Source organism: Arachis hypogaea, chromosome 19 (assembly GCF_003086295.3).
Source record: "Arachis hypogaea cultivar Tifrunner chromosome 19, arahy.Tifrunner.gnm2.J5K5, whole genome shotgun sequence".
NCBI lineage: Eukaryota > Viridiplantae > Streptophyta > Magnoliopsida > Fabales > Fabaceae > Arachis > Arachis hypogaea.
This window is the reverse complement of record NC_092054.1, coordinates 77914190-77928117: the sequence shown is the minus strand read 5'-3', so window position 1 is coordinate 77928117 and position 13928 is coordinate 77914190. Positions and strand designations below refer to the sequence as shown.

Here is a 13928-nt window from a genome sequence, read left to right as displayed (position 1 = left end):
CCCTACAACATAATTTGAGCCAAACTCATAGTCAAAGTGATGAAAATTCATAGTGAAAGAAAAAAAAATAAAAATAAAAGCTAATAAAAATAAGCAACAAAGTCTTAAAATTAGCAAAAACTAACAAATAAGCAAAAGGCAAACATATTCACAATATTCACAATAGCCAATAATGTAACACCATTGCAACTCCCCGGCAACGGCGCCATTTTGATGATCGAACTCTTTGATGGTATGGAATTTCCTCAAATGAATGAGTTCTCATTGCAAGTATAGTTCTAGACCAACAAAGAGTCCTCACATACAAAAATTTGGTTGTCACAAGTACAAACCCCAATAAGAATTAACCGAAGTATTTGAACTCCGGGTCGTCTCACAAGGAATTACAATGAAGTGAATGATTATTGGCTATGAAGGGGTAAAGGGGTTTTTGATTGATAAGAGGGGCACTAAAATAAATGACAAGGAAAGTAAAGAGAGCAATTAAAGAAAGCAATTAATAAAGAGAGACATTCATGGCAAGGGTTGAGATCATAGGCTTTCTATCATAGTCATGCAATGATTAATTCATCTTATTTAGTCAATTCCAACAAATAGGGAGAAAGTCAAACAAGATTAATCAATCATACCACAATGATAACAAGAATTTATCTTATTACGTCATCTCCAACATTGGAAGAAGGTATCATATTATCTTCCATGAGAGAAAGTCTAATAAGACTAGCTAATCTCAATCCAAAAGTCCTAATCAACTTACTAATTAGATTAGCAAAAGATTAGCGTCAATAGAAACATAATCCAAAAGTCCTAATCAACTCACTAATTTAATTAACAAAAGATTAGCGTCAATAGAAATAATATTAGCTAACAACTCTAGATCACCAACATGAGTTGGGTTTTCATGACTCAAGATTGCCCAATTACTCTTTCTAAGCCAAGAATGCTCAAAATCTACTCTAACATCCAACCAAGCATTTTGTCAAACACTTGGAAGGCATAAAAGGAAAGCATAATAAAGGTGCAAGAATAATAAAATCTACCAACTACCAATTGCAAGAAAAGTAAATCAACAACTCAAATCATCAATAAAAGAACATCAAACATTAAATTTCATTAAAGAAAAGATCCAAATCCAACAAAGGGCTCATGAACATAAAAGTAACAAAATAAAGGAAATGACAAGTAAAACTAGAAGAATAGAGATGTAATAACAAGAAATTAAAAGGAAGAACTAAATCAAAACAAGAATCATAACTTGGATCCAAGAAGAATTAACTAAAACTACCCTAAAATCTAGAGAGAGGAGAGAGCCTCTCTCTTTAGAATTCTACCCTAAAACATGATGAAAACTCAAACTATGACTACTTTCTTCATTCCCCCTTCAATCCTTGGGTTCAATAGCATCCGAAACGGGTTGGATTGGGCCCAAAATGAGCTACAAAATTGCTGGGGGTGATTTCAATTTGGTGGGCCCACGTGCTCCATCGGCGCGTGTGCGTACATGGCACGTGCGCGCCCCTATGCGTCAGGAAAAATATGGCAAATTTTATATCATTTTGAAGCCCCAGATGTTAGCTATCCAACACAACTAGAACCGCCTCATTTGGACCTTTGTAGCTCAAGTTATGGTCGATTGAGTGCCAGGAGGTCGGACTTGACAGCTTTACGGTTCCTTCATTTCTTCATGAGTTCTCCCACTTTGCATGCTTTTTCTTCATTCCTTCCATTCAATACTTGCCTTATAAACCTGAAATCACTCAACAAACACATCAAGGCATCGAATGGAATTAAAGTGAATTAAAATCACCAATTTTAGGGCCTAAAAAGCATGTTTTCACATTTAAGCACAAATCAAGGGAGAATTGCAAAATCATGCTAATTCCTTGAATAAATGTGAGAAAAGTTGATAAAACCACCCAAATTAAGCACAAGATAAACCTCAAAATCATAGTTTATCATCGTTCTCCCTAGGAATGCTTCAAAATGCACATTGTTGATTAGAAAGTGTATTGGTGTGTGGAGTTTAATATGAGAAGAGAACAAGCTAGGAATGTGAATGAAAATCAAACTATACAAAGGCCTTGGCTAGAAGTGAGAATTGGACTACCTATCATCATTATTTCTATCAATTGTAATCTCAACTAGTTATTGCTTCACTCAATTAACCTCTAGTATTAAGGAAAGTCAAGTTAAAGTAATCAATTTGAATTCACAAGTCCTAGCCTAACCCTAAGGAAGTCTAGCTTTAGTGACATGCAAATCAACTAGCAATTTCCGATTGACAATCAACAAGAGACATCAATAAGTCAAGTGCATCCAACATCTCAACTTCCAAGCCAAGTAAGGAAAATCTACTCCATGGTTAAAGTTGGCATTTTCTCAAACACTTGGAGAACATTGATGAGAATCATTGTAAAATTGAGAGAAAAGCTTGAAATCAAAGGTGTCCAATACAAGAAGTTAACAACAAACAATAATTGTAGGCTAAGAACTTGAATTACCTCAATGTATCAATGGAAATAGAAGTAACAACATCCAAAAAGCTAGATCCTCAAGTAACTTGCACAACAAGAACTAAATTGAGAAGAGTAGAATCTAGATCTATAATTGGAAGTAATGTAGAGTGAATTAGCAATAGATCTCACCAATTAGTACAAGAGAATTGGAAATTTGAGAGGTAAAACCCTAGAAAAGCTAGAGAGAAGGTAGACTTTCTCTCTCTAAAAATGTAACTAACTTCTCAAAATATCTAGATTATGTCTAATGATCCCAATCCCCCTAATCCTTGGTCTTCTTATGCTTTTCCCGCCAGAATTCTGCTCCAAAACAGGGCCTGCCACTGCCTGAAATCACTGGTCACGTTTTCTTCTTAAAAAATCACGTGCGGCCATCGGCGCGTATGCGCACAGCACGCGTACGCATCCCTGGAGTTTTTCGTGACCCACGCGCAGGCGCATAGTACGCGCGCGCGTCCAAGGATTTCTGGCCCAGCCATATAGGCACGCCGGCTTCTCGTTTCGGCTCCATCGCGCCTGCTCTGAGGATGCACATCCACGTGTACGCGTATGGTGCGCGTGCGCGCCCATGCTTAAGTTTCAAAACTCTAATTTTTCCATGCTCCTTCCATTCATGCATGCTTTCTTCATCCCTCTTAGCCATTTTTGCCCTATAACTCTGAAACCACTTAACAAACGGATCACGACATCAAATGGTATTGGAGGAGAATTACGATATATCAATTTTAACGCAAAAGGAGCATATTTTCATCTATGAAGCAAAGTTCGGGAAGGAACACAAAATCATGCATTTTTATATGAATAAGTGTGAAAGATCATTGATAAAACCCTCAAAATCTATACATGATAAACCCTAAAAATGGGGTTTATCAACCTCCCCACACTTAAATTATAGCATGTCCTCATGCTGAAAGAAAGCAAAAGATCAAAGGATTACAAGAGAATGAGATTCATGGGATGCGATCTACTTACATGAATGCCACTAGGGTGTATGCCACTATCCACTTGGTCAAAGACAATTCAATCTTCCTAGAACATATATATAGGCACATAGGGCAAGGTGATAGGCAATGCATGAACTCTACCAATTCTAATCATCAAAGTGAAATATGCACAACTTGCATGAAGAACGCTCGCGAGAGCCAGGAACAAGGAATTGAGCTTCGAACCCCTCACCGGAAGTGTTTGCACTCTATTCGCTCGGTGTATAGGGTTGATCGCTCACTTCTCCTCTACTTCATGCTCTTCCAAAATTTGTTCTTCCTCTAACAATCAACAATTGTTCTATGCATGCATACATATATCATGAGGTCTTTCCTTAGGTTGTAATGGGGTTAGGAGTAAGGTAGGGTTATATATTTGGCTAAGTGGCTAAAAATTGAATCCTTTGATTAACTTAAGCTACCCACCTAGCCTATATAACATCCTATACAATTATGTACTAACCTAACTACCCATTCCTCACTCTTTCACATACTCATGCATTTACTTTTGATCATTATACATATGCATTGATTTGTCTTTAAGTCTTACTTTGGTGCATTTTGTCCCCCCTTTTTGTTTCTTTTCCTTTCTTGCTTTGTTTGTTTCTCTCTCTTTTTTTTTCATTATTCCCTTTTTCTTTTCTTCTTTTTTTATTTTGTATCTTCTTTTGTTTTCTCTTTTTTTCTCTTTTTTTTCTTATCAATGCATATGGTCTACACATTTGGTCAACACATGAGTATGTATCCTCTTCCCAATATTTTTAACAAAAGCAACAACATGCTCTTACCTCAACCAATGTCCCCCCCCGTTTCCCCACACTTGAATGACGCACACACTCTAGCCTATGCTATTCAAAGATTCAAATAGGGACATTCATGGTTTTCCGCTTTTGGCTTGTAATGTGCTAAAATTAAAAATAAGTGGGTTAAGCGTAGGCCCAAAGTTGGTTGCAAAGGTTGTTATAAGGTAAGGTCATTTGGGTAAGTGGCTAAGTGAATTAATGGCCTCAATCATGTACATGCATTCATACATATAACAATGGACATATAGAGTCAAACAAATTAAGGATCACAATCATAGAGAGAGGACAATGCACACAAGAAGGAAGGTAAGTGGCTAGAAGATGTAGCCACGCAATTAGGCTCAAAACTCACTTGCTTGTGTTCTTGGCTCAAAATCCATGTTCCAAATTATATTCTTCAAACAAGCTTGGCATAAAAAAATTTTCAAAATTGGTAGGGTTGCCCTAAAGTTCTAGTTTCTTAGGAAAGAAGTCATTACTCTAACCAAGTGGACTTATCAAGAGATAACTATCATGCAAAGGGTGAAAAACCTAATCATGCAACCTATCCTAATTAACAAAAGAGATTCAAAATTTATTCGGGTGTTACCTATGGAGATCAGTCAACCGACCTCCCCACACTTAAAACTTAGCACGGTCCTCCGTGCTATGAGTGATGCACAGTGGGAAACCGGCTTTGGAATGTCCTCATCATTGCCGTCTTCACTTGAGGTTGCGGTAGATGTAGAGATATCCGGTTCTTCCATAGGTGGGGTGACAACACTTAGAAGTTTCTTCACATAAGCATACCGGTGTTGGTTTTAGATCCATCTTCTTGTGAAGGTCCTCAAGGCGTTGGTGGTATGATTTAGGTGGTGCGGATGAAGCAGTGGAGATGCCTGCGGGAATTGCCATATCCAAGTTCCCGGTGTCCACCGGTGGTTTGAGATATTTCCCGGTGGGGATAACATCACCCTCAGCCGGAATTGTGGCCCTCCGATCCCTAGTCTCACGGAAAACACCAGCGGCCACAACTAACTCGGTCACCAAAGCGGGGAGGGGTAGGTTACCTTTAGCATGAATACGCCCCATGGCTTACCGGATGATAGATGGGATATTGACCGATCTCTCGGTGAGTACGCACTAAACCAATAAGGCTAGCTCGATAGTGATGGATGACCCATGGGTGCTAGGAAGCATATAGTGGGCTAAGATTTGGGCCCACGCCCCAGCCTCTTGAGTGAGAAAGCGTGCGTCAATGCCCTTAGGTCTCTGCCTCATTCTCCCTTGAATCCAAAACGATTCGGGTATGGCGATGACTCGGAGAATGGCTTCCCAATCAAAATCACGTTTGCAACGTGCCGACAAAACCTCTTGGTAGGCATCAATTCGATCCGCTAATGGCCCAGTTTTAAGCACTCTTTGAATGGCCTCCTCCGTGACGGGAACTTGTCTTCGGCACACAATTACCGATACAAGGGACGATGAGTGGTAATTGGTGTAAAATTCTACCACCCAGGACAAGTTGGCTTCCTTAGGTCGTCCCATGAGGAACCCCCATTGCCTCCGCTCGATGCGGGGTATCACAAGTAGAACAACATGAGCCGGAGGGGCAAGAAGAGGCTCAGCATGATAGTTCCTTTCAATCATCATGGGGTGGACAAGCTCGCAGTATCGGTTAGGGAACTTGTTTGGGTCCCTTGGGGGTTATCCTTCTCTAGTGCATCAATATTGACGATGCTCATTGGCTTCTTGATGAGGGGTTCAACCGTAGTAGCTATGGTGGCCGCCTTCTTTGGTGCCTTTTTAGCGGCCGGCACCTTTTCCTTATACTTCTTGATGACCATCCTATAAAAATGGGAAAGGAGGAGGCATTAAACTCAAGGAAACACTCAAAAACGGTAGTCATGAAAGTGAGGGAATAGACCATAAAATGATAGGTGTCTTAAATACATGACAACTGCAACATGTAACTAAGACAACATTGGAAATAATGGCAAGTCACTAGCATGTGATGCAAGAGTGGTATATGCATGCAGTTGAGAGGCATGGGAAGCATACACTCAAACATCAAAATCAAGAAGCAAGTCATAAGGGGTGAGCATGTAAGATAGGAAACATGAAGAATGATATGCTCAATGCACATAGGAGTAAGCAAGTGAGTGAGAAGGAACACTAAACGGAATGCACTAAGTCAAATTTGACTCAAAAAAATCATGTATGCCTTTCATTAAACACTTGGTGTGCATTCCTTTTTGTGGTAAAAATTAGAGCAAAGGTGATAATGTAACTTCCCACAAGGCATCATCAATCATCATAGCATACCACACATTGAAAGGAAAAGCAATTAAGACAATCCAACTCATCAATGTAAGAGTAGTCCCCACTTTAACACCCATAAAAAAATGAAAAAAGAAAGAAAATGCAACAAACAAACCAATCATGAATGAGAGCTAACTAAGAAGAAGAGTAAGAAAATGTAACTAATGAAAGGAAGAGAGGAGAGAGAGAGAGCTAAGCAAGAAAAAGGGAAAGTGAGAATACCTTGAGAAGAAGAAGAGGAAATGAGGGATGTAAGTGAGAGAGGAGGGAATGAGAGGTATGGGAGAGGAGAGGGGAAAGAGGGGTGGGGGACCGCCGGAGGTGGTAGTTGCCGCCGGTGGAAGGGGCGAAAGAGGGGCGGCCGAAGTGGTAGGAGGGGGTAGGAGTGGAGAAGAAGGATGAAGGTAAGAAGATGGGAGAAAATTGAAAGAAGAGGCGCGCTAGAAATTGCTGGGTCGCAAGACCGACGCGCGCGCGCCATGCACGTGTGCGCGTGCATGGGCAAAATACAGCAGGGATGCGGACGCGTCTAGCGTGTACGTGTTAAGTGGGTGATATATAAGTGTGCGCGCGAGCGCCAGGTGCGTTTGCGCGTGCGTCTTGGTTGTGCTCCCAGCACACTGTGGGCCCAACTTTGGCTCAACTCTCGGGAAAAAGTACTAGAAATTATATTGACACAATCGACGCGGATGCACACGGTGTGCATACGCGTGAGTCGAGTCAGGCGTAAGGCATAGTGTTAGCCCAAAATTAGCACAACTCTCTGGAAAATGAACCAGAAGTGCAAATGGCACCATCGATGCGTACGCGGCTAGTGCGCGCACGAGCGCTTAGCGCGATTAAGGTCATGGACGTGTACGCACCAGATGCGTGCACGCGTGAGTAGCGTTGTGCCTGGGGCTCAATGTTGGCTCAGAATTGGCATAACTCTCTGGAAAATGACCCAAGAGTTGCGAGTGGACTATGGACGCGTATGCGCCTAGTGCGCGCATGCGCGCCCTCCCCCCCTTTTTTTTAGGGCATGAAGAATGCATATTTATCATGAATTCAGTGGGCAAACAAGCCAAAGGGGTCAAAAACACACAAAACACCATGCAATTCTCTACCACACAATCAATCCATCCATTGAAAAATCAATGCAAATCTTCATGAACATTTTATCTAAGGTAGCCACAATCAAATCTAACCAAACAATACTATAGCTATGCAATCACAAAACAATGAAGAATTCAAGAACTATATACAAAAGGGGAAAAAGGTTAGATCTCACCATGGTGGGGTGTCTCCCACCTAGCACTTTTGTTTAATGTCCTTAAGTTGGACTTTCACTAGCTCATTGCTCTTTACCAAGAGGTGCATCTTCCAAGAGGAATACCTCAATCTCCTTGTTACTTTTCATTTGCTCACCATGATAAAACTTGAGACGGTGCCCATTGACCTTGATGATATCGGAGTTTGAAGGATGGCACAAATGATAGACTCCATATGGCTCCGCCTTCTCGACCTTATAAGGTCCCTCCCACCTTGACCTAAGCTTTTTGGGCATCATCCTCAATCTTGAATTGTAGAGGAGGACTAGGTTGCCGGCTCTAAATTCTTTACCTCTTATGTTCTTATCATGCACAACTTTCATCCTTTCCTTGTAAAGTCTAGAGTTCTCATAAGCTTCAAGCCTCAAACATTCCAACTCAGCTAGTTGTAGCTTCCTCTCTATTCCGGCCCCTCCCAAACTTGCATTGCACTCCTTGATGGCCCAATATGCTTTGTGCTCTATCTCCACCGGTAAGTGGCTAGCTTTGCCATAGACCAACTGAAAGGGACTCATGCCAATTGGTGTTTTGTAAGCCGTTCGGGAGGCCCATAATGCATTGGTGAGCTTAGCACTCCAATCCTTTCGATGAGGCTTTGATGAGCGGACAATTTATACGCTTTTTGGCATTGTTTTTAGTATGTTTTTAGTAGGATCTAGTTAGTTTTAGGGATGTTTTTATTAGTTTTTATGTTAAATTCACATTTCTAGACTTTACTATGAGTTTGTGTGTTTTTCTATGATTTCAGGTATTTTCTGGCTGAGATTGAGGGACTTGAGCAAAAATCAGATTCAGAGGTGGAAGAAGGACTGCTGATGCTGTTGGATTCTGACCTCCCTGCCCTCAAAGTGGATTTTCTGGAGCTACAGAACTCAAAATGGCGCGCTTGTAATTGCGTTGGAAAGTAGACATCCAGGGCTTTTCAGCAATATATAATAGTCCATACTTTGGCCGAGTTTAGATGACGCAAAAGGGCATTGAACGCCAGTTCTACGCTGCAGTCTGGAGTTAAACGCCAGAAACACGTCACGAACCAGAGTTGAACGCCAAAAACACGTTACAACTTGGCGTTCAACTCCAGAAAGAGCCTCTGTACGTGTAACATTCAAGCTCAGTCCAAGCACACACCAAGTGGGCCTCGGAAGTGGATTTATGCATCAATTACTTACTTCTGTAAACCCTAGTAACTAGTTTAGTATAACTAGGACTTTTTACTATTGTATTAGAAATCTGATGATCTTTGGAACGATCTTTTGGAAGATCCTGGATTGTATTTTTGATCTTGTGATCACGTTTTGGGGGCTGGCCTCTCGGCCATGCCTGAACCTTTCACTTATGTATTTTCAACGGTAGAGTTTCTACACTCCATAGATTAAGGTGTGGAGCTCTGCTGTTCCTCATGAATTAATGCAAAGTACTACTGCTTTTCTATTCAATTCAACTTATTCCGCTTTTAAGATATTCATTCGTACTTCAATATGAACGTGATGAACGTGACAATCATCATCATTCCCCCACGAACGCGTGCCTGACAACCACTTCCGTTCCACCTTAGATTGAATGAATATCTCTTGGATCTCTTAATCAGAATCTTCATGGTATAAGCTAGATTGATGGCGGCATTCATGAGAATCCGGAAAGTCTAAACCTTGTCTGTGGTATTCTGAGTAGGATTCAGGGATTGAATGACTGTGACGAACTTCAAACTCGCGAGTGTTGGGCGTAGTGACAGACGCAAAAGGAGGGTGAATCCTATCCAGTATGATCGAGAACCTCCAGATGATTAGCCATGCAGTGACAGTGCATCGGACCATTTTCACAGAGAGGATGGGAAACAGCCATTGACAACGGTGATGCCTCCAGATGATTAGCCATGCAGTGACAGCGCATCGGACCATTTTCATAGAGAGGATGAAAAGTAGCCATTGACAACGGAGATGTCCTTACATAAAGGCAGCCATGGAAAGGAGTAAGATTGATTAGATGAAGACAGCGGGAAAGCAGAGATTCAGAGGAACGAAAGCATCTCTATACGCTTATCTGAAATTCTCACCAATGATTTATATAAGTATTTCTATCCTTTATTTTCTATTTATTTATAATTATTCAAAAACTCTATAACCATTTGATATCCGCCTGACTGAGATTTACAAGGTGACCATAGCTTGCTTCATACCAACAATCTCCGTGGGATCGACCCTTACTCACGTAAGGTTTTATTACTTGGACGACTGGTGCACGAATTGTGAATCACACTTTTCACAACGCGTACCACTAACCAGCAAGTGCATTGGGTCGTCCAAGTAATACCTTACGTGAGTAAGGGTCGAATCCCACGGAGATTGTTGGTTTGAAGCAATCTATGGTTATCTTGTAATTCTTAGTCAGGAAGTCAATTATATTTATCAGTTGAATTGCGAATAAACAAGAGAGCATGGATTAAAGGTTACTTGTTGTGCAGTAATGGAGAATATGTTGGAGTTTTGGAGATGCTTTGTGTTCTGAATCTCTGCTTTTCTCTGTCTTCTAATTCATGCATGCACGTCCTCCTATGGCAAGCTGTGTGTTGGTGGATCACCGTTGTCTATGGCTACCATCCATCCTTCCTGTGAAAATGGTCCGGGTGCGCTGTCACCGCACGGCTAATCATCTGTAGGTTCTCAATCATACTGGAATAGGATTTACTATCCTTTTGCGTCTGTCACTACGCCCAGCACTCACGAGTTTGAAGCACGTCACAGTCATTCAATCCCAGAGTCATACTCGGAATACCACAGACAAGGTTTAGACTTTCCGGACTCTCATGAATGCCGCCATCAATCTAGCTTATACCACAAAGATTCTGGTTAAGAGATCTAAGAGATACTCATTCAATCTAAAGTAGAACGGAAGTGGTTATCAGGCACGCGTTCATAGGGAATGATGATGATTGTCACGTTCATCATATTCAGGTTGAAGTGCGAATGAATATCTTAGATAGGAACACGCATGTTGAATAGAAAACAGAAATACTTGCATTAATTCATCGAGACACAGCAGAGCTCCTCACCCCCAACATAGGAGTTTAGAGACTCATGCCGTCAAAGGGTACAAAGTTTAGATCTAAAATGTCATGAGATACAAAATAAATCTCTAAAAGTTGTTTAAATACTAAACTAGTAGCCTAGGTTTACAGAAAATGAGTAAACCATAACAGATGGTATAGAGATCTACTTCTGGGGCCCACTTGGTATGTGCTGGGGCTGAGACTTAAGCAATTCACGTGCATAAGGCCATTTTGGGCGTTCAACGCCAGGTTTAGATCCATTTCTGGCGTTGAACTCCAACTTTTAATCCTTTTCTGGCGCTGGACGCCAGAATTGGGCAGAAAACTGGCGTTGAACGCCAGTTTACGTCGTCTATCCTTGAGCAAAGTATGGACTATTATATATTGCTTGAAATCCCTGGATGTCTACTTTCCAACGCAATCAAAAGCACGCCATTTCGAGTTCTGTAGCTCCAGAAAATCCATTTTGAGTGCAGGGAGGTCAGAATCCAACAGCATCAGCAGTCCTTTTTCAGCCTAAATCAGATTTTTGCTCAGCTCCCTCAATTTCAGCCAGAAAAATACCTGAAATTACAGAAAAACACACAACTCATAGTAAAGTCCAGAAATATGAATTTTTCCTAAAAACTAATGAAAATAATCTAAAAACTAACTAAAACATACTAAAAGCTATATGAAATTAACCCCAAAAAGCGTATAGAATATCCGCTCATCACAACACCAAACTTAAACTGTTGCTTGTCCTCAAGCAACTAGACAAATAAAATAGAAGACTAATAGGTTGAGAAGCAATAATATCTCAGAGTTTTTGAGTGAAGCTCAGATTCTAATTAGATGAGCGGGACTAGTAGCTTTTTGCTTCCGAACAGTTTTGGCATCTCACTTTATCCATTGAAGCTCAGAGTGATTGGCATCTATAAGAACTTAGAATTCAGATAGTGTTATTGATTCTCCTATTTCAGTATGATGATTCTTGAACACAGCTATTTCATGAGTCTTGGCCGTGGCCCTAAGCACTTTGTTTTCTAGTATGACCACTGGATACATAAATGCCACAGACACATAATTGGGTGAACCCTTTGGATTGTGACTCAGCTTTGCTAAAGTCCCCAATTAGAGGTGTCCAGAGTTCTTAAGCACACTCTTCTTTCTGCTTTGGACCTTGACTTTAACCGCTCAGTCTCAAGTTTTCACTTGACACCTTTACGCCACAAGCACATGGTTAGGGACAGCTCGGTTTAGCCGCTTAGGCCAGGATTTTATTCCCTTAGGCCCTCCTATCCACTGATGCTCAAAGCCTTGGGATCCTTTTTATTACCCTTGCCTTTTGATTTTAAGGGCTATTGGCTTTTTTTTTTTGCTGCTTTTTCTTGCTTCAAGAATCATTTTTATGATTTTTCAGATTATCAATAACATGTCTCATGTTCACCATTCTTTCAAGAGCCAACATATTTAACAGTCTTAAACAACAAATTCAAAAGACATATGCACTGTTCAAGCATTCATTCAGAAGACAGAAAGCATTGCCACCACATTTAACTAATTAGGATTTCTCTTATTAAAACTCGAAATTTTATTGCCTCTTATTCAAAAGATCTACTACTTTATTCATGTTTGCTGATGATGAGAAAAATAAACTATAGCTTAATTGGAGAAAAAATCAAAATAGACACTAATTACTACTATATGACTCCTAAGGTAAACTTCTATAAGGACACTATCACAGAGCTAAGGCAAAAATTGGAAATTAACAACCTTTATTCTGGGAGAACGGGGGTTCCTCTGATCTTTGGGGTGCTTGGTCCTGCAAGAGATAACTTCTGGCGCTTCAAGTCCCTTAAGTCACGCCCTTGCTCTTCTTGTTCTTTAAACATATAGGTAAGAATTTGACTGTGTTCCTTTTGTTCTTTTATGATTTGTTCCATAGCTTCCCGTATCTTGGTAACAGACGTCTCAAGATACTCCCAATATTCAGATTGAGGAATTTCTGGGAGAAATTCCTGCGTTTTCTTCTTGATGGGATCATCCTGTACTTGTTGTTTTTCCATTGATGCCTTGGTGATTGGCTTCTCAACTGAGATGTACTCAGTTATTCCCATTCTTACTCCGGTGTCCTTGCAGAGTAGAGAAATCACGCTTGGATAAGCCAACCTGGCCTCTTTAGAATTTTTGTTAGCAATTTTGTAGAATTCAGCTGAGATCAGCTGATGAACCTCCACTTCCTTTCCCATCATGATGCAATGGATCATCACTGCTCTTTTAACTGTGACTTCAGAACGGTTGCTAGTAGGCAACAGAGAATGCCCAATGAAGTCCAGCCATCCTCTGGCGACTGGTTTGAGATCCTCTCTCTTGAGTTGATTTGGGACACCCTTTGTGTTGGTGGTCCACCTGGCTCTAGGGATACATATGTCCTCTAGAATCTTATCCAGGCCCTTGTCTGTTCTTATCATTCTCCTGTTGAAGGAGTCTGGATCGTCTTTCAGCTGAGGTAGCTTTAAGATCTCTCTGATCTTATCAGGGATGGTATGAACAATCTTTCCTCTGACCATGGTCCGATATTCATAGAAAGCAGTTCCAGATAGTTTTTGCTTGTCAGTTTGCCACATATTAGCATAGAACTCCTGGACCATATTCCTTCCCACTTTCGTTTCAGGATTAGCTAGGACTTCCCAGTTCCTGATTCGAATTTTCTCCTGGATCTCCGGATATTCATCTTCTTTCAGATCGAATCTAACTTCCGGGATCACTGATCTCAGACCCATTATTTTGTTATAATGGTCTGAATGTTCTTTAGATAAGAACTTCCCTTGATTCCAAAGTGGTTTTGGAACACTCTCTTTCTTGCCTCTTGGAGTGGGTTGTTTTCCTTTGGGAGCCATGATCTTAGTGATCGCGGATAAACACACCAAACTTAGAGGTTTGCTTGTCCTCAAGCAAAAGAAAAGAAAGGAGAGGGATAGAAGGAG

At 40.9% G+C, this 13928-nt stretch overlaps 1 protein-coding gene across 1 annotated transcript; it reads right to left on the bottom strand.

The window, feature by feature from the left end:
* Positions 1–7936: 7936 nt before the first annotated feature.
* Positions 7937–8428, bottom strand: LOC112778473 (uncharacterized). The gene has a single exon (XM_025822786.1). The coding sequence runs from the start codon at positions 8426–8428 to the stop codon at positions 7937–7939; it is 492 nt and encodes a 163-aa protein (XP_025678571.1).
* Between the last annotated feature and the right edge of the window lie 5500 nt (positions 8429–13928).